At 42.7% G+C, this 22,616-nt stretch overlaps 1 protein-coding gene across 8 annotated transcripts in view; it reads right to left on the bottom strand.

Moving 5' to 3' along the window:
- Window positions 1-22,616, bottom strand: part of rad51b (RAD51 paralog B) — a 582,669-nt gene that overhangs the window by 167,979 nt on the left and 392,074 nt on the right. For all 8 annotated transcript variants that reach the window (XM_060828787.1, XM_060828790.1, XM_060828783.1 and 5 more), the window contains exon 10: window positions 10,982-11,060. In XM_060828787.1, the coding sequence (XP_060684770.1) occupies window positions 10,982-11,060 (79 nt within the window). The remainder of the gene's footprint in view (window positions 1-10,981; window positions 11,061-22,616) is intronic.

Genomic DNA, 22,616 nt, shown 5'->3' with positions numbered 1-22,616 from the left:
TATTCTTAGTTAATCTCTGCATCTCCAAATGCAGATTAATCTGAACTCTCAGGATTCCTTCCAATAATTTGTTTCCATGGTCATAGATCATAAGTCATAGAATCCCTACAGTGTGGAAACAGGCCATCTGGCCCAACATCGGCAAAAGTGAGGACTGCAGATGCTGGAAACCAGAGTTTTACATCAGAGTGATGCTGGAAAAGCACAGCAGGTCAGGCAGCATCCGAGAAGCAGGAAAATCGATGTTTCAGGCAAAAGCCCTTCATCAGGACTGTCCACACCCACCCTCCGAAGAGTAACTCACCCAGACCCATTCCACTACCCTATTTCCCTACGTTTACCTCTGACTAACACACCTAACCAACACATCCCTGGACACTATAGGTAACTTAGCACGGCCAATTCACCTGGAAACCCACGCAGACACGGGAGAAAGTGCAAATTCCACACAGACAGTTGCCTGAGACGGGATTCGAACCTGGGTGCCTGGCGCTGTGAGGCAGCAGTGCCGCCCCATGCTGTATGACTCTATGACTCTAATGACAGGCCTATAGTTTCCTGGTTTATCCCCTGCTCCCCTCTTGGGTAATGGTACTAAATTGGCCGTTTCTAGTCCTCTGCCACCTCTCTTTTGGCCAGAAAGGAATTGAAGCTTTTTGCCAGTGCCCTATTGCTTTCCTTGCCGAACTCAACAAGTTGGGATATATTACATGTGGCCTTAGAGATGTATCTACTTAAGCCTGCCAGACCACTCAGAACCTCCTCTCTGTCAATGATAACTTCTTTAATTGTAACACAGACCTTTCCCTGATGTCTATACCCATATCCCCCTTTCATGAGTGAACACTGACACAAACTATTCTTTTAGATGCCTATCCTACATCCTCTGGCTTACTGCGACAAATGGGAGATTAGTTCAATACATTGCGGCCAACTCTCTGTCCGATGTTAGCTACCTTAATTAGACACAACTAAATCATAGTTGAGTCAGGAAAGGTAAATGGCGATTAGCTCATTAATTAGCCTAATTTACAGCCTGTACATGGCCATTAGGAACCCCACTTTAGTCTATCTGCCCTCTGAGTTAATTGGAAAAGGTTAGCATGACACAAGGCATCTCCTGTAGATAACTGGATCTGACTGTCACGGTTCCTGCCATGGAAGGTTGCAGTAAGTCCAGCCCAAATGGTTTCCTTCTTGGTGTTTGAACATTTGTGAGATGTTTGACCCTCAGGATCTGCACAGTCGAACACAAGCCTGTTCCTTCCCTTTGTCCATACGCACAGCCTCCAGCTGTTGTGACAGATGTTTACTACACAGCTCATGCCTGTCTTTCCTGAGGCTTGTTCACAAAGCCTCCTGCTCATGTATCCTGGTCGCATGCTGTTCTGCCAACCTTCACGTTCATTCACTCGATCGCTACATCTTCCCCTGGCCCTCTTCCGTGCTGATCTGCTTCCATCTCTCCCACTGATCCACCTACCCGCTCCTCTCACTTGCTACTTTCCTCTCGGCAAACCTCATTTACAACAATATCTCAGGAGAGTGAAGAAGTGAACAGGAGAGTCAGGGAAGAATGGCAAGTGAGTGGACTAACTCAGGAGAAAGACAGTGAACAGGAGGGTTGCGGTGGAAAGCATGAAACAGGACGATCAATGAGTGAGTGGGGGATGGTCACTGAATGGAAGAAGTTGTGGCCTGGAGAGGCAGTGAGGAGGAGGCAAGTAGAAACAGCAAGTTATGAAGAGTTTGTAATTATTGACATACATTAATAACTGTATACTTCATGCAGTGTAAAGTTGCTGAAATGTTCATTTTTCTGTGTTTCACGTAGTAAGATGGGTTTTTTTTTTACAAATAGATCAAAATAGCTAAATAAATAAATCTCATGATTTTTCTAATATCACCAAATTAGAAAGTGATCAAATCCATGCCTGCATTTATTCCCCATTTCCAATTGCTCTTGAGATGGTGGCGCTGAACTGCCTCAATGAACTGCTGCAGTTAATATGGTATACGTTGACCCACAATGCCAGTAGGGAGGAAATTCCAGGATTTTGATCCACCTGCACTGAAGGAACGGTGATATATTTCCAAGTCAGGATGGTAAGTGGCTAGCAGAACAACTTTCAGGTGACATTCCTTTTGAATCTGCTGTCCTTGGCTTTCTAGAAGGCAGAGATCACTGGTTTGGAAGGTACTGTTGAAAGAACCTCAGTGAGTTACTAACAGTGTTTCTTATGGATGATATGTTAATGGTGGAGGAAGTGAAGGATGAAAGTCGTGGACGGAGGAGCAATCAAATGAGTGTGTGTGTGTGTGTGTGTGTGTGTGTGTGTGTGTGTGTGTGTGTGTGTGTGTGTGCGCGCGCGTGTGTGTGTCCTGGACAGGGTCGAGTTTTGCCACATGCAAATTGTTTGCTATGTTTCTTACATACAACTGCACTTCTGAAGAACTTTGGAATCACCCTCTTCCTTCTTTTCACCAGGAAAATAATCTCCAAACAGACTATGAGAACATCCAGAGTCATCAAGGGTAAAATGGAGAGATGCTGTAAATCGGAAATAAAAAAATACACTGCAAGTGTACAACAGCTATTCCTGAAGGGTTTTTGCCCAAAACATCGATTTTCCTGCTCCTTGGATGCTGCCTGACCTGCTGTGCTTTTCCAGCACCACTCTAATCTAAACTCTGGTCTCCAGCATCTGCAGTCCTCACTTTTGTCTACAACAGGTTAGTCAGGTTCATGCTCTTGGTGCAACCTCTTCAGCTTTAAGCAAAAGGTCTCACTCAGAAGGTTTGAGGTTAACCTGTTAGGTGAATTGGCCATGCTAAATTGCCCGTAGTGTTAGGTGCGTTAGTCAGTGGTGAATGCAGGGGAATGGGTCTGGGTGGGTTGCTCTTCACAGAGTCGGTGTGGACTTGTTGGGCTGAAGGGCCTGTTTCCGCACTCTGGGAAATCTAATCTTTTGAATCCAAACAATTACAAAGTAAATGGTGCTGAGTGAAGTCCGGACATCTACTATTTTATTAAAGCATCCATCAAGAACACAGCTGGTCATTAAACATTGTTTATCCCATTTTCTTTTTTAAAGGGGCAATATTTCAGCCTAAACGGAACAAACAATCAGAAAGGGAACTGCATTAAATCATTCCCTAATGACTGTTTACAGTTTACTGCAACAAAGCTCTTTTGAAAGAAAAAAAGTCAAACACTTATGGGCAAGTACACATCCGCACATCTACGTCCAACGTTGCTTCCCATCAAATGACTCCAATCAGAAAGTAGGACCAGGGGATTCTAATGTGAAGTCAGAATTGGGAGCAACCAAATAGGGAGAGAGAGCTGGTCTATTGGCACTTACTTGTGGAGGCTTGGGTACAAAGGCTAGGATTGCAAATTTCCAAGATTAAACTGAAGCTTCCAGTAATTAAGATATAATCGCGTAGTGCTCGGTGAATACCTAGAGAATGTCATAGGGACATTCAAAAGTAATTTTGCTTTTTGAAGGTTTATTAACTATGGCAATATACTTTGAATTCAAACTTTGTATTCTTTAAATCTGACCACAAAAAATTGGACTTTACAACTTTCAAGACTCAACATTGAATTCAATAACTTCTGACTTTGAAAAGTGTCCTCCATTTTAATTACCCCCACTCCGGTGCCTTGTTTCCATGGTTTGCACTTAGCAGAACTGACCTCCTGCTATTAACACCTATTCTTCATCTATACCTCTCCTCTGCTATTATTATTAGCGCTTCCTTTGCCGTTTTCTATGGGCACCCTCACCATTTATTTAACTTATTCTTCCTCTCCTTTGTCAACAGCATAAAAACCATCTTATTCAAGCTCCCTTCAGTTCTAAAGAAGAGTCATTTGAACTAGAAACTCTGTTTCTGTCCAGTAGACCTTCTCCAATACTTGCTGTTTTAGGTGCAAAAATATGGGTGCACAAGAACCATTTGACCTCTTTTTTGGATTAAAACCACTCTCTTCTTTCAAGAAGGAACAGAAGGTACCTTTCACACTGATCGTGACTCAATGCCTTTTCTTGAAGCTACATCATAAGGACATTTTTGATTAAGTGGTTCTTTTCAAATATGAAAACATTTACTACCTTGAATTCTCAAGGTATAAGGTGCAAAACACAAGTGTGAAAAAAATGACCTAATCACCCACTTTATTTGGAAAATATGTTTGGACTTGCAACAGATCAGATGGCGAGGCAACCATTTTTCTATGCCAGTTTTTAAATACAGCAAGAAGGGAGCTCGATCAGAAAACCATCAAACTAGCAATAAATCATGCAGAATAATAAAGAGTAATATTTTAAAAGTGGGAGATCCTAAGGATTCCTCACAAACTGTTCTGACATTGAGTTAACTGGAGAATCAACTACCCGGCAATTCGACTCCAAGAAACCTCACAGATTACTAAGATTCTTTACCATATCACCAGTTAAAGCATAAAGTCATCTGAGAAACTTAGGCTTTCCACAAAATAGACTGAGATAATCATAACTGTATTGCTTTATCTGGATTTGAATTTGGTATTAGTGTGTATGAGACTGAGTAACGTCGCATTTTTAAACATCTCAAAGTATGTAATAATAACTAACATTCCTTATTATGGGCATCTCAAACTTCTGCTGCAGGACTGTAAGAAAATGCTAATGTAAGAAAACGGATAGTTCATATTTTGTTTTGATTTTTAACAATGTAGTCTCTCGCTGAAGCATAAGCTGGCAATGCTGCAAATTCTGCTTTAATAATAAAACAGAAATTTATTAACAAAAGAAATGGGTAAAAACGATAAAACCAAACTATCAACTTATGACACAAATTCAAAGGCGTTTAAACACACAGAATAAGATAATCCCATTAACCTTAAAACACTCATTTAGAAATTTTTAAGCAAAACGACAGATTGTTATTGCACCCAAAACCTCTAGTACAGTAACGAAAAACATACCTTGTACAGTACCTAAAAATACCACTGGTACAGTAATCGTATCAGAATCCCTGTGTCTAACACCTTGGGTAGGGCCAAGTCACTCTTACTTTAACTTATTGACTGAGACGGCAGATGGGTTCTTCCTGGAGCTATTATACACTTGCACTTGAACAGATTCAGCTTGAGGTAAGCTTTTCAGGGTTTTATCCCAACATTTCTAATCTAGAATTAATACTAACTCTTTACTCTAAGGTAATCCAGTTTCATCACACCCTCCCTTCTCAAGAGCACTGATCTATATAGCCACCTTGTTCCAAGGACTTCACAGGACTGCTCAAACTTCAAAGTAAAATTAAAGAATAACATTTAATCACAGTTATTTCTCTCAAGCTTGAGCAAAACATTGCCTGATCTTTAAAACTTGACCTTGTTTACCTTATGCGGTTGTAAAACTTTATCATATAAGCACACAAGAAACGATTCATTCTAAAACTAGGTCTCCAAAACTGTTTTAAAAGAAATCACCATAGTTACAGAAATGCTTACATTAACTATTACCTTCAGACCCATGTTTCTTCTAGCTAGAATCCAAGAAATCATATTCACAATAAATGATATTTATACAAATAAAATTCAGTTTACATCACATATACAAATATATTAATCATAAGCTGAAAAGAAAACCATTAATTCAATGTACCACAACTATGAAAATGTCAAAGTTGGGAAAGACAGGCTGTTTAATTGCATGGTAACACTACTGACAAACCTCACAGAATACATTCCACCGGACTTGGCATCCCTAGCAAAGACTTGGTACTTGAGAGGAGCAGTTAGAAATCTATCATCATCTGTGGAACTGTGTGAGGAAATTCACTGATCCAGATATTTCATGCCTGGTCATCAAACAGCCCCTAACTTTGGTTAGAGTTACTCTAACACACATGCAAATGTTTTGTGTGAGGAGTGCTGAAGATGTTATCAACAGTGTATCAAACAGAGCTTCTGGGACAGTCAGTAACATGATATTCACTTAACCGTCCCTGCTCTTGGAACTGGCATTGAATTAGAACGGATGAATTCAAATCAGGCACAGAGAGAAGAATGGAGAGAGGGAAAGAAGGACTGGATTAAAAGAAATGAAACGACACTAAAGGGGTTACTATTAATTTTCCTTTTTTAAAATTTCTAACAACTAATTGCTGAAAGAATGAGACTCCAAAATTCTCAACGTTAAAATCTGATGTTGAAGAGGTTGCTAGGCACTTGTAATGCTGCTCCTCGAATGTTGCCTGACCTGCTGTGCTTTTCTAGCACCATTCTAATCTAGACTCTGGTTTCCAGCATCTGCAGTCCTTACTTTTATCTACTTGTAATGTTGCAACAAGATTTCTGAGAATATAATGAATAAGACTTGGCTTTAGTGTAATTCAATTCATGTCCATACCTAAGTATGGTAACTTCACACTATTCAACATATTTCAATGGAGAAGCAGGCCACTATTGCCACATTGTCGTCATTCTATGGTTGGTACTAGATTCTGCTGAATTTTGCTACTCTATCCACCTGGGCGTAATCATTCATCTGTGTTGCTTCGCTGGCGGGTAAATCCATCAATTTTGAAACTGCCTTGAAATCCAGGTCTCCCCTTGGTAACAGCTTCCATTTGATGGCTTCGTGATGGAGGTTATAAACCAAACGGTCTGGCAAGGCACCTTGGAGGAACCACTAAATTCGCAATGTTCCACTAACCTCTTTAAGGCGGCGACAAGTTGAGCAATGGACACTTGTTCGTGCTGTATCTGTTTATTAAAACAGAAATGTTCCACGATCATCAGTGGCTTCGGTACAAGGTAACTCCCCGGGTCTTGACTTAATTCCTGGTAGGTCTTCCCTTCGGGTTTCTCAGGTTGCACCAGACTAGTAGAATCATGAATATCTTGCTCCCCATGGTACTCAAGAAAACCAATACCATAATGCCTTCCAGCTACCTTATTTGCCTTTAAATATGCATCAAAATGTTTGGTTTATAGTGTCCAAAATAGTCCTATTGCTCCAAATAGGCCTGCCATGTTGTTTTCCAGGTCGAGTACCCATTTGCAGCGAGAGTTCCCTTGTTTGAACACTCTCTGTCCCAGCGGCTCAGTTAGCACACTGTACTTGCTTGGTATCAACTGCAGTCCAAGTCTCCTCGTGAAAGCTTTCCTCGACATTTACGGAGTGCAGGTAATACCCTTTCTCCCGACAAAGAAAAACATTATTCACAAACAGTTTGTGGCCTGAATTCAATCCTGCTCGCCCAGTTATTGTGTTTGCTGTTCACTAGAACCAGAAACAGAACACTTTATTGTGTGCCCTATTAGCTCCACCATTGGGCTGAGACTGCCCCTCTCGTTCCCCGCTCTGGATCACCTGACCTGTTCTCTTGAAAGGAACAACTCACACCCATGCAATAGATAGAACATGTGACTCGTGACAACTGCCTCCTTTGATGTAGACCTCTGCTGGGACTGTTTTGAACAGTGACTGACTTGGAAGCATGTTTGTATCATCAAGTTTAGCTGGAGGAAAGCCTGCTAAGAATAAAGTGAGTTGGAAGAAAACTTACAAAGAACAGCTGTCGAGCTGATCTGAAAGAAAATCTTCTTGTTGAGTTCAGCTGAATTCCATCTGTTCCTCTGATAGTGATCGGAGAAAAATCCCAAAACTGTATTTCCTAAACAAGCGGTTTCTGCATGACATCATAGACAAACAAACATCATCAGTGACTTGACCACACCACAGCAAGAGACTCTGGAACATTCTATGCTTTATCCTTTTGTCTTCAAGAGAAACCCATTGGTCAAAGTGTATTTTTCAGAAAGCCCATCTCTGCAGATAAGTTTGTTCTATATTCCTGAAGAGTACTTTTGTGCGTTTCCATCTGTGTTTTGTGAATATGTAAGGGGAAAACAGTTCATCATTCCTGACTTCTTTGCTGAATAAGTTTTGGTTTATACTAAACCAATAGTTGTGTCTACTGAGAAATCAGGTTGGTACATCTGGTTGTTTTAATCCTGATACAGAGTTGGTATTTAGGTGTTCATCAGGGCAAGCGAAACAAGTACTTTTATTTTACATCATCCCCAATGGAATAGTGGGTCTCGAACTCCAGTGCACTCCTTGGTCATGACATGACTAAGAGGTAACCCTTGGAGGTATTCATGAACATGACAGGTTACAGGTAATTCTTGGATAACATACACTCCGACAGCGGGATCTGCTTATAATGTTGCTGAGGAATTAAGGAACAGTATTTTCGAGAGCGCTCACCTTTGTTCACAATTGCGCGATTTCAGTGGAGATTTTTTTCGTGCGCTTCATTCCAAGCATGCGCCAATGTCAGCTTCTGACAGAGCAGCTTTCTGTGAGATATACTGTACAGAGAGCAGCTGCCTGTGAAAGGTACACTACTCCTAGATTATGAGGTAAAAACAATGACTGCAGATGCTGGAAACCAGATTCTGGATAAGTGGTGCTGGAAGAGCACAGCAGTTCAGGCAGCATTCAAAATATGCCTTTCTTTGAAAAAAAAAGTTAGCAAGAAGTGTCCCGGTGATAAACTTGCGGGTGGTGAATACGAAAGAAAGGCTACAACGCTGGAAGAGAAGCTAGATATTATAAAGCGTGTTGAGCATAAAGAGAAAATAAATGATATAGCATGCTTAACACAAAGTGAGGGAGGTAAAAACAATGACTGCAGATGCTAGAAAGCAGATTCTGGATTAGTTGTGCTGGAAGAGCACAGCAGTTCAGGCAGCATCCGAGGAGCAGGGAAATCGACATTTCGGGCAAAAGTCCTTCATCAGGAATAAAGGCAGAGAGCCTGAAGCGTGCAGAGATAAGCTAGAGGAGGGTGGGGGTGGGGAGAAAGTAGCATAGAGTACAATAGGTGAGTGGAGGAGGGGATGAAGGTGATAGGTCAGGGAGGAGAGGGTGGAGTGGATAGGTGGAAAAGGAAATAGGCAGGTAGGACAGGTCCGGACAAGTCATGGGGACAGTGCTGAGCTGGAAGTTTGGAACTAGGATGAGGTGGGGGAAGGGGAAATGAGGAAACTGTTGAAGTCCACTGGTGCTCACCTTCCACCCTACCAACCTTCGCATAAACCAAATCATCCGCCGACATTTCCGCCACCTCCAAAAAGACCCCACCACCAGGGATATAGTTCCGTCCCCACCCCTCTCCGCCTTCCGCAAAGACCATTCCCTCTGTGACTACCTGGTCAGGTCCACACCCCCTTACAACCCACCCTCCCATCCTGGCACCTTCCCCTGCCATCGCGGGAACTGTAAAACCTGCGCCCACACCTCCTCCCTCACCTCTATCCAAGGCCCTAAAGGAGCCTTCCACATCCATCAAAGTTTTACCTGCACATCCACTAATATCATTTATTGTATCCGTTGCTCCCGATGCGATCTCCTCTACATTGGGGAGACTGGGCGCCTCCTAGCAGAGCGCTTTAGGGAACATCTCCGAGACACCCGCACCAATCAACCACACCGCCCCATGGCCCAACATTTCAACTCCCCCTCCCACTCTCCCGAGGACATGGAAGTCTGGGCCTCCTTCACCGCCGCTCCCTCACCACCAGACGCCTGGAGAAAGAACGCCTCATCTTTCGCCTCAGAACACTTCAACCCCAGGGCATCAATGTGGACTTCAACAGTTTCCTCACTTCCCCTTCCTCCACCTCACCCTAGTTCCAAACTTCCAGCTCAGCACTGTCCCCATGACTTGTCTGGACTTGTCCTACCTGCCTATCTCCTTTTCCACCTATCCACTCCACCCTCTCCTCCCTGACCTATCACCTTCATCCTCTCCCCAACTCATCCATTGTACTCTATGCTACTTTCTCGCCACCCCACCCTCCTCTAGCTTATCTCTGCACGCTTCAGGCCCTCTGCCTTTATTCTTGATGAAGGACTTTTGCCTGAAATGTCGATTTCGCTGCTCCCTGGATGCTGCCTGAACTGCTGTGCTCTTCCAGCACCACTAATCCAAAAAATGAGAGAGTCTACCTTATGCACCATGATGACCTTCTGTCCCTGCATAAACAATATTTTTTAAATGTACTGTGTTTAATTTTGTATTGACTTTTGGGCGATTTTTGAGTGATCAAAGATTTTTAATATTTTTTGCTGGTCTGCCCCCAACCCCACTTTTCCCATAGGCCCCATTATTTATATTAAGCAATTTCCTACTAAGTGAGGTTTTGCAACTATGGCGTTATAGGAGAACTACCTGTAACCAAAATGCTTGCAGTTGTGAGTGAGATCAGACCTGTGGATCACAGGTTTGTTACTAAAATATCTGCTAAGAAATTCAGAAGACAACTCTTCACCTGAAGTGTGGTTAGAATGGGAAACATGGTACTAAAGTAAGTTGTTGAGGTGGATATGTACATTTAAGGAGTAGCTAAATAAACATGAAGGAGAACAGAATATCAGGATTTGTTGAGGTGAATTGAGATAGGTGATATGAGTGAAGTATAAAACTTGACTGATTGATCTGTTTGCTGTAAAAAGTTTGCAAGACTTTGAATTCAGCCTAAAATATCCTAGCAATACCTCCTGCTGTAGAGCTTAGACCAAACTGATCAAGGAAGAACATTCTTGGGCCTTCCGTAGAACTAGGAGTATTGCATGAACACAAATATATCCGGAATGCTTTTCTGCTCACCAGTCTAACATAGCCCAACAAGGGTGAATGATCCATGGAACAGTAACTGGTATTTGCTCGTAACAGACACAAAAACTAAGCCAATTAGAATTACAGGATACTCCGATCAGCTAATAACTCTATTAGCCTAATACCTGCATACAGTACGTACTACTGCTTAAGACTGAGAACACTGCCTCATGCGTATAATTTATATTTGCTTGTAATTATGTTGCCCACATATTTTTCAATTGATTATGAAAGCAGTTTCCCATTTCACATGCCAGACTAGCTTAAGAGTTTTAAATTGTCCAAAGATTCCTACCTCGCAGGACAAGACCTTCCTTCTGAATGGTGAAAATAAACACAGCGAATGGAGCAAGTGGTGACTTTGCGATGATCATCTGTGACAAAACAATGTAGAAAAATGTTGAGTTGAAGGAAACAGAATGGAAAGTCTTCAGAAAAACAAATCTGTAGAAAGCAGGCTTGCAATAGAGCTGCCTCTCGCACTGCCTATTTCCAAGTGGTTACAAATATTACCAATACTCACTCTTCTGCAGCCCACAATAAATACAAGATTGAATACTGTACTAACACATTGGCTGTAGAGTGTGTGGGAGCAAGCTGAGCTGCAAGGTTCATTTCCAGACATTTCGTTACCCTACTAGCTAACATCTTCAGTGGGCCTCAGGCGAAGCAATGCTGAAAATTCCTGCTTTCTATTTATATGTTTGGGTTTCTTTGAGTTGGTGATGTCATTTCCTGTGGAGAATAGCAAGGCAGGAATTTTCAGCTTTGTTTCGCCTGAGGCCCACTGAGGATGTTACCTAGTGTGGTAACGAAATGCCTGGAAATGAACCTTGCAGCACAGTGAGCAAACCTACATCCAAAACCTCAACCTGAGCTACAAATCTTCTCAAAACTCGCTAAGTGTGGAAGCAAGTTACTTGCATGTGCTGTTCACCATGAGGGTTAGGCGTGATATGGACCTTTCATGTAACAAACTGTTGAAACACTCTATGCAGAATGTAGATTAGATTAGGTTACTTATAGTGTGGAAACAGGCCCTTCGGCCCAACAAGTCCACACCGACCCTCTGAAGAGCAACCCACCCAGATCCATTCTCTTACATTTGCCCCTTCACTTAACACTATGGGCAATTTAGCATAGCCAATTCACCTAACCTACACATCTTTGGACTGTGGGAGGAAACCCATGCAGACATGGGGAGAATGTGCAAACTCCACACAGATAGTTGCCTGAGGCGGGAATTGAACCCTGGCCTCTGGCACTGTGAGGCAGCAGTGCTAACCATTGTGCCACTGTGCCGCCCTGGACAACTCATGGTTGGCCAAGTACCTTACCAGTTATAAGGAAGCTCCCTCTACAATGCCCATTGTACACATCTCAAACCAAATATGGCGTTAGCTTAGAGAGTAAACAAAAAGTCTTGCAAAAACCTGAGCTTCAAGTTGCTGTCACTCAGCACCTTAATCCAACCTCAAAGAATATTTCCCAATTCAGACTGTGAATGTTTCATTCCTCAAATCAACTATTATTATAGTCTTACTAAAATAACTAAGTAATGCACTTTGCTGGACTGAACACACATACAACCTATGTATCTTCCTTCAAGACGTCTCTTCCCATCCACACTGATACCTTCGTAATCATCTAAGATTCCATTCTTGGTTCCTCCTCATCTCACATCTTGTTGACAGCATCCACTGATGTTGGATCACTTTCCATGTTAATGCAGACGACGTGGAGTTCTACCTGCGCATTACCTCGCTTGACCTCTTCACTGACTCAGTGTCATCAATTCTTTGCATTCTTTCAATTATGGCTTCTTGCATATCCTCAAATTTCAATGCTGTAACATTGGCAGCTGTGCCTTTAGCTGTCTGGGTCACAAAATCCACATTTTTTTCCTGAACCTTTCTGCATTAGTAGCAGCCTCTTGCTACATTTTATACCTCAAGTCACAAACTGTTTCCCAGGCTTTTGGGCACCCATTCCAAAACCTCCTGCATTCCAACAACCACTTCCAAAATACTTCATAGGCTACAAAGACATGGGACTTCCTGAGACACTAAACAAATGTAAGGCTTTTATTATGGTGCATATGTACACTTGAATTAGGAGCAAGAGTAAAAGACAGGCCATTGAACCTACCCTGCCCCTCAATAAGGCCATGGCTGATGTGATGAGTCCACATTCCTGTCCACCCCGGTAACATTTCACCTACGTGCTTATCACAAAAATATCTATCTCTGCCTTAAAAACATTATCTCCTCCTTCAGCTAAATACTTGATTAGGCTCTTGTGAAACACAATGTGGTTTTACATAAAAGGTGATACATAAATGCAAGCATTTGCCAATCATGGATGATGTTTAAACATATGCATTGATTGAATGGTTCTTTGGGTCATGATGACATCACTGAGAGATCAGGATTCAGGCTCTCTCTCTCTCTGATTCACTGAGTATCTGTTAATTTGACTGAGGATCTCGAATTTAAAGTTGAAGGGTTAGGAGAGAAAAATCATCTTAGCGGTCTTAACTCTAAAGAGATGCAGTGGGAGATAAGCTACTGTTTTGCCAGAGGAAAACATATTGTACTATACCAACTATTTACTGTTAGTTTACGTATCTTTAAATAAACCACTTGTTAGTCTGAAGTCTCTTTCGCATCTTGGTCTAGTGTTTATTAAATTAAGCTTCTATAAAGAGAGTATTCAGGTGCCGCATGCATCCCTTAATACAAAGAATTTATTAATCTGTTTTGTAATTTTCAATTGGCCTTCCCAGCTATTTGTTCCAAATTTCTACTGCCCTTTGTGTGAACCCAAGTAGTTCCTGACATCACTCAGCGAGTAGCCTCTAATTTTAAGGTTATGTCCCCTTGTTCTGGACTTCCCCACCGGATAGAACTGTTTCTGTCTATCCTGCCTACCAAATCGGTTAATCATTTCAACGCCCCAATAAGATCATGTTCTACTCGAAGGACACAAGCTCAGTGGCCAGCCAAATGATTGTTGTTTGTGTATACACACCTCAACAGTGAATGTCAACAGGATATTTCAAGAGCAATACAATCAACTCCTGCCAAATAGTGTGGCCTGGCAGGCTATTAAACTAGGACTGGTATCACAGAGCTTAATCCTGTGTACGTTCAATGGCCAGGTTTGCATAGCCAGTCAAAAGTGATCAACCTGACTACTTTGATTTTGCACTGTGTTGAGGCAAGGGTGCTGAAAGATCACAAAACCTTTGGCTCACACCCTTTGTCAACTGAACCACAATGGGAGGGGTCAACCACTAGCTTCTTAATACTGACCTGGGATTCCTAACTCTCATCTCAGCACAGAGCAAACATGGCTAAGGTCTCTTCACTGCAAAGGGATGTGTTGACAAGACTTCCTTGTTTCGTTCTCCTGCCTTCTCCCTCTCGTCCTAATTGGTTGAGTGCCAAATGCCATCCATTTGCCAGTGAGAGGCAATTCCAGACTTTGTAGTGTTGTTTGGGGAGGGAGGGCCACGGCAACATCTTGTTCCCACATATACAACAGAAGGAGGATTAGCTGCTGGACTTGCTCTGCTTGAGATCTCCGCAGGTACAATGCCATCTATACTTTAGATGGAAAAATAAAAGCCTCAGAATGTGCATTTCGTTTGGGAGTTAACAGTTCCTGTTGCATCACAAGATCAAGTCAGATTTCTGCATCTCACAAACTAATTGGGGCCTCCTCATTAGTGGGTGAACTTGGCTGATGAGTCTTAGATGGAGTAGAAATGTGCAAACTCTTACTCTCAGTTCTCCATTTTGCCAATCGGACTCAGGTTAATGCCCCCTCCTGGTTCAAATTGCCAAAAATCTGTAATATTCAAAGTCACCACGTATCATGTGAGAGTCTAGACATTACTCAGCATTGCTCTTTCTCTCTCTCTCATGCACAGTATACCATCTCTCAAACTCCTCTCATACCTAAAAGTTAGCAGGTGCCAAAGTCCGAGAACTTGTTACTTTTGGGCGTTACCTTCACCAGACAAACTGATGAGGGTCAAGATGGCAGCTTCCAACACCCTTCTTAAGGATGACCATGAGTGGCAATTGTCTTGCCAGTGACATCCAAGTCCTGCGAACTAATCTAGGGATGTTTAATAAATAATAGCCATTTCAGAAGTCATTGACGGATAGGATCAAGGAAAACCGTAAGGCTTTCTATAGGTATATCAGGAATAAAAGAATGACTAGAGTAAGTTTAGGACCAGTCAAAGATAGTAGTGGGAAATTGTGAGTGGAGTCAGAGGAGATAAGGGAAGCGCTAAATGAAGATTTTCTGTCAGTATTCACAATGGAAAACAACAATGTGATTGAGGAGAATACGGAGATGCAGGCTACTAGACTGGACGGGATCAAGGTTCACAAGGAGGAGGTGTAAGCAATTCTGGAAAGTGTGAAAATAGATATGTCCCCTGGGCTGGATGGGATTTATCCTAGAATACTCTGGGAAGCCAGAGAGGAGGTTGCAGAGCCTTTGACATGGATCATTATGTTGTTATTGCTACAAGAATATTGCCAGAAGACTGGAGGATCGTAAATGTTGTCCCCTTGCTCAAGAAGAGGAGTAGAGACAACCCTGGTAATTATAGACCAGCGAGGCTTACTTCAGTTGTGGATAAAGTGTCGGAAAAGGTTACGAGAGAGGATTTATAATCATCTAGAAAGGGATAAGTTGATTAGGGATAGTCAGCATGGCTTTGTGAAGGGTAGGTTGTGCCTCACAAATCTTATTGAGTTCTTTAAGAAGGTGACCAAACAGGTGGATGAGGGTAAGCAGTGTATATGGATTTCAGTAATGCACATATTTGGGTTCCCCATGGTAGGCTATTGCACAAAATACAGAGGCATGGGATTGAGGGTGATTTAGCGGTTTGCCTTAGAAATTGGCGAGCTGAAAGAAGACAGAGGGTGGTGGTTGATGGTAAATATACATCCTGGAGTTCAGTTACTAGTGGTGTACTTCAAGGATCTGTTTTGGGCCCACTGTTGTTTGTCATTTTTAGAAATGACTTGGATGAGGGCATAGAAAGATGGGTTAGTAAATTTGCAGATGTCACTATGGTCAGTAGAGTTGTCGACAGTGTCGAAGAATGTTGTGGGTTATAGAGGGACATGGATAAACTGCAGAGCTGGGCTGAGAGGTGGCAAATGGAGTTTAATGTGGAAAAGTGTGAGGTGATTCACTTTGGCAGGAGCAACAGGAATAGAGTACTGGGTTAATGGTAAAATTCTTGGTCGTGTGGATGAACAGAGAGATCTTGGTGTCCATGTACCTAGATCTCTCAAAGTTGCCAACCAGGTTGATAGGATTATAAAGAAGGCATACAGTGTGTTAGTTTTTATTAGTAGAGGGACTGAGTTTCAGAGCCATAAAGTCATGCAGCAGCTGTATAAAACTCTTGGGTATGGCCACACTTGGAGTATCGTGTACAGTTCTGGTCACCACATTGTAGGAAGGATGTGGAAGTTTTGGAAAGGGTTCAGAGGAGATTTACTAGGATATTGCCTGGTATGGAAGGAAGGCCTTACAAGGAAAGGCTGAGGGACTTGAGGAAGTTCTTGTTAGAGAAGAAGGTTGAGAAGTGACTTAATTGAGACATAGAAGATTATCAGAGGGTTAGATAGATTGGACAATTAGAGCCTTTTTCCTCGGATGGTGATAGGACAAATGTCAGAGGTAGTTCCTTTATTCAGAGGGTAGAAGGGGCATGGAATGCACAGCCTGCATCAGTAGTAGACTCATCATTTAAAGGGCATTTAAACGGTAATTGGATAGGCATATGGATGAAAATTGAATAGTATAGACGAGATGGGCTTCAAATTGGTTTCGCAAGTCGGTGTAATAGGAGGGCTGAAGGGCCTGTACTGAGCTGTAATGTTCTATGTTCTAGAACGATTCACAAGCACATTGTGAAACATACTGTCACTGAACAGCTATCGAGAGTGGATCCTAAGCTGTATTTTTCTCAGCCCAATCATTAAGGTCAAAGTATTACAAGTGCTGCCATCCACATTGAATTCAGCAAGTTAAGGGCAATTCGCACTTGAATGTGGGGCTCTCTGGAACTGCACGGCTCAGCACACATTCCTGATGAAGGGCTTTTGCCCGAAACATCAAATCTCCTGTTCCTCAGATGCTGCCTGATCTACTGTGCTTTTCCAGCATCACAGTCTTGACTCTAACCTCCAGCATCTGCAATCCTTACTTTCATTCAGCACACATTACGTACAGAACACCAATGGAAATGTCATCTATCACACATTAAGTTCGTTCTGAGAATTTATTCCATTATGAAAGCACTTGAACACTTCTGTGTTACTCTTCACCCTGGTTATCCCTTAGAATTAGAATCCCTACAGTATGGAAACAGGCTCTTCAGCCCAACAAGTCCACACTGACCCTCTGAAGAGTAACCCACCCAGACCTATTCCCCTACCCTATATTTACCCCTGATTAATGCACCCAGCCTACACACCCCTGAAGACTATGGGCAATTTCGCATAGCCAATTCACCTGATATGCACATATTTGGATTGTGGGAGGAAACCAGAGCACCATGAGGAAATCCACGCAGACACGGGAACAATGTGCAAACTCCACACAGACAGACAGTCGCCAGAGGGTGGAATACAACCTGGACCCCTGGTACTGAGGCAGCAGCGCTAACCACTGAGCCACCGTGCTGCCCTTCCTTACTGATGATTTCTGTTCATTTTCATTGAATGACCACCCACAGAGAAACAGGACTTTAGATTAGATTAGATTACTTACAGTGTGGAAACAGGCCCTTTGGCCCAACAAGTCCACACCGATCCTCCGAAGAGCAACCCACCCATAGCCCTACATTTACCCCTTCACCTAACACTACGGGCAATTTAGCATGGCCAATACACCTGACCTGCACATTTTTGGACTGTGGGAGGAAACCCACGCAGACACGGGGAGAATGTGCAAACTCCACACAGACAGTTGCCTGAGGCAGGAATTGAACCCAGGTCTCTGGCGCTGTGAGGCAGCAGTGCTAACCACTGTGCCACCCAGAAATCAGAAATCATTTCTTGCTGAGATAATCTCTGCTCGAAGGCTGAGCTGTCCAGATTTAGTTGGGGTTACGACAATTGACCTCAATCACTCTGCCCTCTAGTACATTACCCAGTGACCTTGACTGCAAGTGTGAGACGTTTGGGTGAAAAAAGTAACAGGCCCATTGCCAGTCAGCATTCAGGTGATGAAGGATGATCTCTTGACGCATGCTCTTGGAATGCACATGCGCAATGGCCCGCTAGTGCTTCATAAGACTTTGGTCTTTTGGATTGTCTGTAGCGAGGAGGGACTCTCTTGCCCTTCAGTATAGTCTGATCCTAGCACTGATCTCGGTGCTCCCCAACTAGTCCCGCCCTGCCATTTGGAAATAAATACATTTATTGCTACTCTTTGTCTTTTACTGACCTACCAGTTTTCTACACTTCAACACACAACCTCCAATCCCACAGACTTTAATCTTGCCTGCTAATCAAAGAGTAAAGGAGAGTAGTCAGGACACTAGGCAGACCAAGTTCCTTACATCGTAAATTAGGCCATCGTCACATAGTTAATGAATCATTCGGACTTCACTGTCAACCACAATATAGGTGGAAGTGAGGGGCTCTTGTGTTTGCATTAACACTTATTTGACACCTTTCACAACCTCAGGTCATCCTGAAGAGCTTGACAGCCTATAACGTACTTGTGAAGTGTAGTCAGTGATGTAATTTAGGAAACGTGGCAAGAAATTTGCATGTAGCAAGCTTGCGCTAACAGCATTATGATAATAACCAGCTAATTTGATGCCAAATGAGGGATAAGTATTGCTCAGGCCCCTCATCGGTAACAACAGTACAATGGGATCTTTTCAGCACATGAGAGAAAAGAGGGGGCTTTAGTTTGAGGCAGCACCTCCAGCATTCCCGGAGTACGGTCCTAAAGCGTCAGCCTTGATTTTCATGCTCAAGCCTCAAGGCTGAAATCTGAGTCGACATCCTGACTCAGAACTGAGAATGTGACCAACCAAGCTGCAGTTAACAAGAACTGACTAACTTCTGAGTTAACCCATTCAATTTATTGAATCTGAAAATAAACACAGAAAATGCTGAAGTAGTGTGAAAAGATGGCTTGAAACATTCAACCTTTCTCTCCCCACATATGCCTCAGACTGGCTGACTTGTCTCCTCCCAGTACTTTCTTCTGTTTCGTAGCAAGTGAAAACAGGTTTATTCTGATTGATGGTCTTAACTGGCCAGATTTATTTTCCTTGAGAATTGCTTTGGTAGCCTGTTACTCCAGAGAAATAAGGAGTGTTTGCAGAGCCTGTGGTATGTCACTAAACAAATCCGACATCCATGGCCTAACACATGCCATGGTGACCCCCAGTTCAACACATGATAACTAACCCAGCCTCTAATCCTCTTCATTCAAATCAATAAGGTGCATTCGTGTAGTACCTTGAACATTATAAAATATTCTCCAGTGTTTTACAAGAGCGATTAATAAGTAAAATTTGACACTGAGCCAAGTGAGACAACATTAGGCCAGGAGACTATATATTTGGTCAAGGAAATAGGTTTTACAGTATGTTTTAAAGGAAAAGTGAAAGGTGGAGAGGTTTAGGGAGATAATTCCCAAATTTAAGGCTCTTTTACCTAAAAGCACAGCAACAATGGCAGGACAAAATCATTTACTACCTACAATCCATAGGACAACTACTTCCTTCAACCAAATTTTAGCTTTAAGGACCTCTGTTAGATCATTTTACGCCTTTCCTGCTCTAGAAAAGAATAATACATGCACTCTTATCTTTGATATAATGTAGTCTGTGACATATTGTGCACCTAGCTGCTTTCTAATAGAACATAGAAAAATACAGCACAGTACAGGCCCTTCGGCCCTCGATGTTGCGCCGACCGAAGCCTACCTAACCTACACTAGCCCAATAACCTCCATATGCTTATCCAAAGCCTGCTTAAATGACCATAAAGAGGGAGAGTCCACCACTGCTACTGGCAGGGCATTCCATGAACTCACAACCCGCTGAGTAAAGAATCTCCCCCTAACATCTGTCCTATACCTACCACCCCTTAATTTAAAGCTGTGTCCCCTAGTAACAGCTGACTCCATTAGCGGGAAAAGGTTCTCACTGTCAACCCTATCTAAACCCCTAATCATCTTGTACACCTCTATCAAATCTCCCCTAAACCTTCTTTTCTCCAATGAGAACAGCCCCAAGTGCCTCAGCCTTTCCTCATACGATCCAAATCTTGAACCAAAACCTCTTTGATTCCAGGGCTTATACTGAATTCTCAGTTTTAGTTTGTTTAATTTTAGTTGACCTTCGACTTTGTCAAATATCATTTGGGATGTTAGTAACATCGTGCCATAGGGCTGTCAACACAACATGTCACTGTTGTGCAGGCAGGGACTGTGGGGAAAGAAAGTACTGAGTTGAATTCTCCAGAGGTCATTCACTTTCATTTACATAAATGACCTCAACTTTGAAATTTAACACAAAGTGGTCAAATTTGCAACTGGGATGAGGCAATGAAGCCAGAGGAAATAGTTGCAAATTATGCAGTGAGCTAGACAGAATAATGATATGTGCAGACCAATAGCTGAGAGAAAGGTTCATGCAGATAACAACAAAGTTCCACATTACGTGCACTCCCCAAACCCTACTGAGACAGGGACTGTTGCCTCTCTGAGGGAAAAATGGATAAGTACATGAAGGAGAGGAGGTAATTGTGGAGAAAAAACAGGCAGCAAACAGCTGGAACAAGGTACATTGAGCCAAATGACCTCATTCTGTTATATAAAATGCTACATTTCAATGATCCACTGACTGCAAGATTAAGGTTTGAAGCAACTATTTGCGATCTCAGGCAAGACTACAGACTTTGCAGGACATACTCTGATGATAAGGAAACAAAGTTGAATGTTCTTATCCTACCAGATGTTAAGTACATAAGGAACAGGAGGAGGCCATTCAGCCCCTCAAGTTGATTCAATCAAATCCTGGTTGACCTGTTCCGCAACTCCATCTCTTACTTTTGCTCCAAATGCCACAATAATTTTACGCAACTATATCTTTGAACTTGGTTTTGAAGGTTTCACTTGCATCTCTGCCCTTTGAGAAGAGAGTTCTGGATGTTTCAGTCGCATACCCTGCATCAATTTCCTGTTAGGGAAATTAATGTTTATAAGTGGAGAGATGGAAACACAACATCACAGCCAAGTTTCCTCCAGCTACTGATGACTGTCAATGCACTATATTTATCTTCCTGTTAACCAATCCTATCCATATGTGTGAAGCTGATGTACTTTGAAAAGAAGGGATAGGAAGTGGCAATACAGACTTAATGGCACTGTTCGAAAGAGTGTGCAGGAACTGAGCAATTTGGGTGCACGTCCATCAGGTAATGGTCAGCACATGGTATCCTCGAGACCCTGCGGGAGAGGGAGAGGATGAATCTTGTCGTGTGGCTCCCTGAGCAGACTGTCAAAGTCATTTGGCAGAATGCCTCTTCGCCAGAACTTTACAACCAGTACTACCCAGAGTTTGGCTGGTGGTGAGAAGGGCCGTGCCTGTCAGATCCTTCATGTATGCCAGGACACACTCCACCACCACACACTGCCCTCGAAGTGGGGAGAAGAGATGGTCACACACCCCCTTCTGGAATGTGCTTTTGCAAAGGAGGGCTGGGAAGAGATGCAGTGGGTTTTGTCGAGGTTTGTCCCTAGCCATTCTCCGACGTAGGACTCTGTGCTTTATGTTCCCCGGGACGCATACCGAGGCAAACACTGACAGTGCCAGAAGGAGCATCAACTCAGAGGAAGGCACACTTTTCTCTGCCTGATCTTGTTGGTCTTCCAGTGTAAAACATTGAGCTTGACCCGAGTGTTGTAGATGGATACTTTCCATGTCCAGAATTACATGCTGACCAATGCACTAAAGGTTAGGGACAGTTGCTACTAAGGCGCTGCAGGGGAAGACCACTGTCTAAGGTCTTTTGGACAAAGCAAAACAAGGTCCACTGAGTTTGAAGATACTCTCGCAGCATTAATAGGAATGCAAACGGATCCCTTTCATGTTTAGAAAATGCTTTTGTTACAACTGAATTGAAGCTCTAACACAGAATAGTAATCCACGATATCTTTTGCAAAGTCAGCACAGAACTGTTTTGTCCTTGTTTTTATTTATTGATTATTTATGAATAATGCATATTTTTGTTTAAAACAAAAGTGCATGTGCATGCATCTTTGAACATATTGAGAGTGTGTTCAGTTGGGCCATGTAGGACTTAGCATGGCCAATTCACCTGACCCGCACATCTTTGGACTGTGGGAGGAAACCGGAGCACCCGGAGGAAACCCACGCAGACACGGGGAGAACGTGCAAACTCCACACAGTCAGTCGCCTGAGGCGGGAATTGAACCCAGGTCCCTGGCGCTGTGAGGCAGCAGTGCTAACCACTGTGCCACCGTGCCGCCCCTGATCAGCCCTCAGTTACAGTACTGCCAATAGTTCAGGGCACCACACTTCAGAAAGGACATGAGAGACCTTGTAAGAGCACAAAGGAGATTTACCAGAATGGTTTTGAAGGTAGGGGATATTAGAAACAAGATTAGCTCACAGAATCTGGAACTGTTTTCATTAATGCAAAATAAATTGAAGGGATTTTGTTTAAGGTTTACAGGATTAATACAGTTTTGGATAAGGTAGATAAGGAAAGGCTTTTCTCATTGCCTTACAGTACAGCGTTCAGAGACATAGAGTAAAGGTTTTGGGTAAGAGTTGGAGAGAGAGAGTGAGGAAGATCCATGTTTTAAGCAGTGAACAGTAATGATCTGAAATATGC

This window comes from Hemiscyllium ocellatum, chromosome 8, assembly GCF_020745735.1.
Source record: "Hemiscyllium ocellatum isolate sHemOce1 chromosome 8, sHemOce1.pat.X.cur, whole genome shotgun sequence".
In the NCBI taxonomy this organism is placed as follows: Eukaryota; Metazoa; Chordata; class Chondrichthyes; order Orectolobiformes; family Hemiscylliidae; genus Hemiscyllium; species Hemiscyllium ocellatum.
This window is presented reverse-complemented; position numbering and strand designations above follow the sequence as displayed.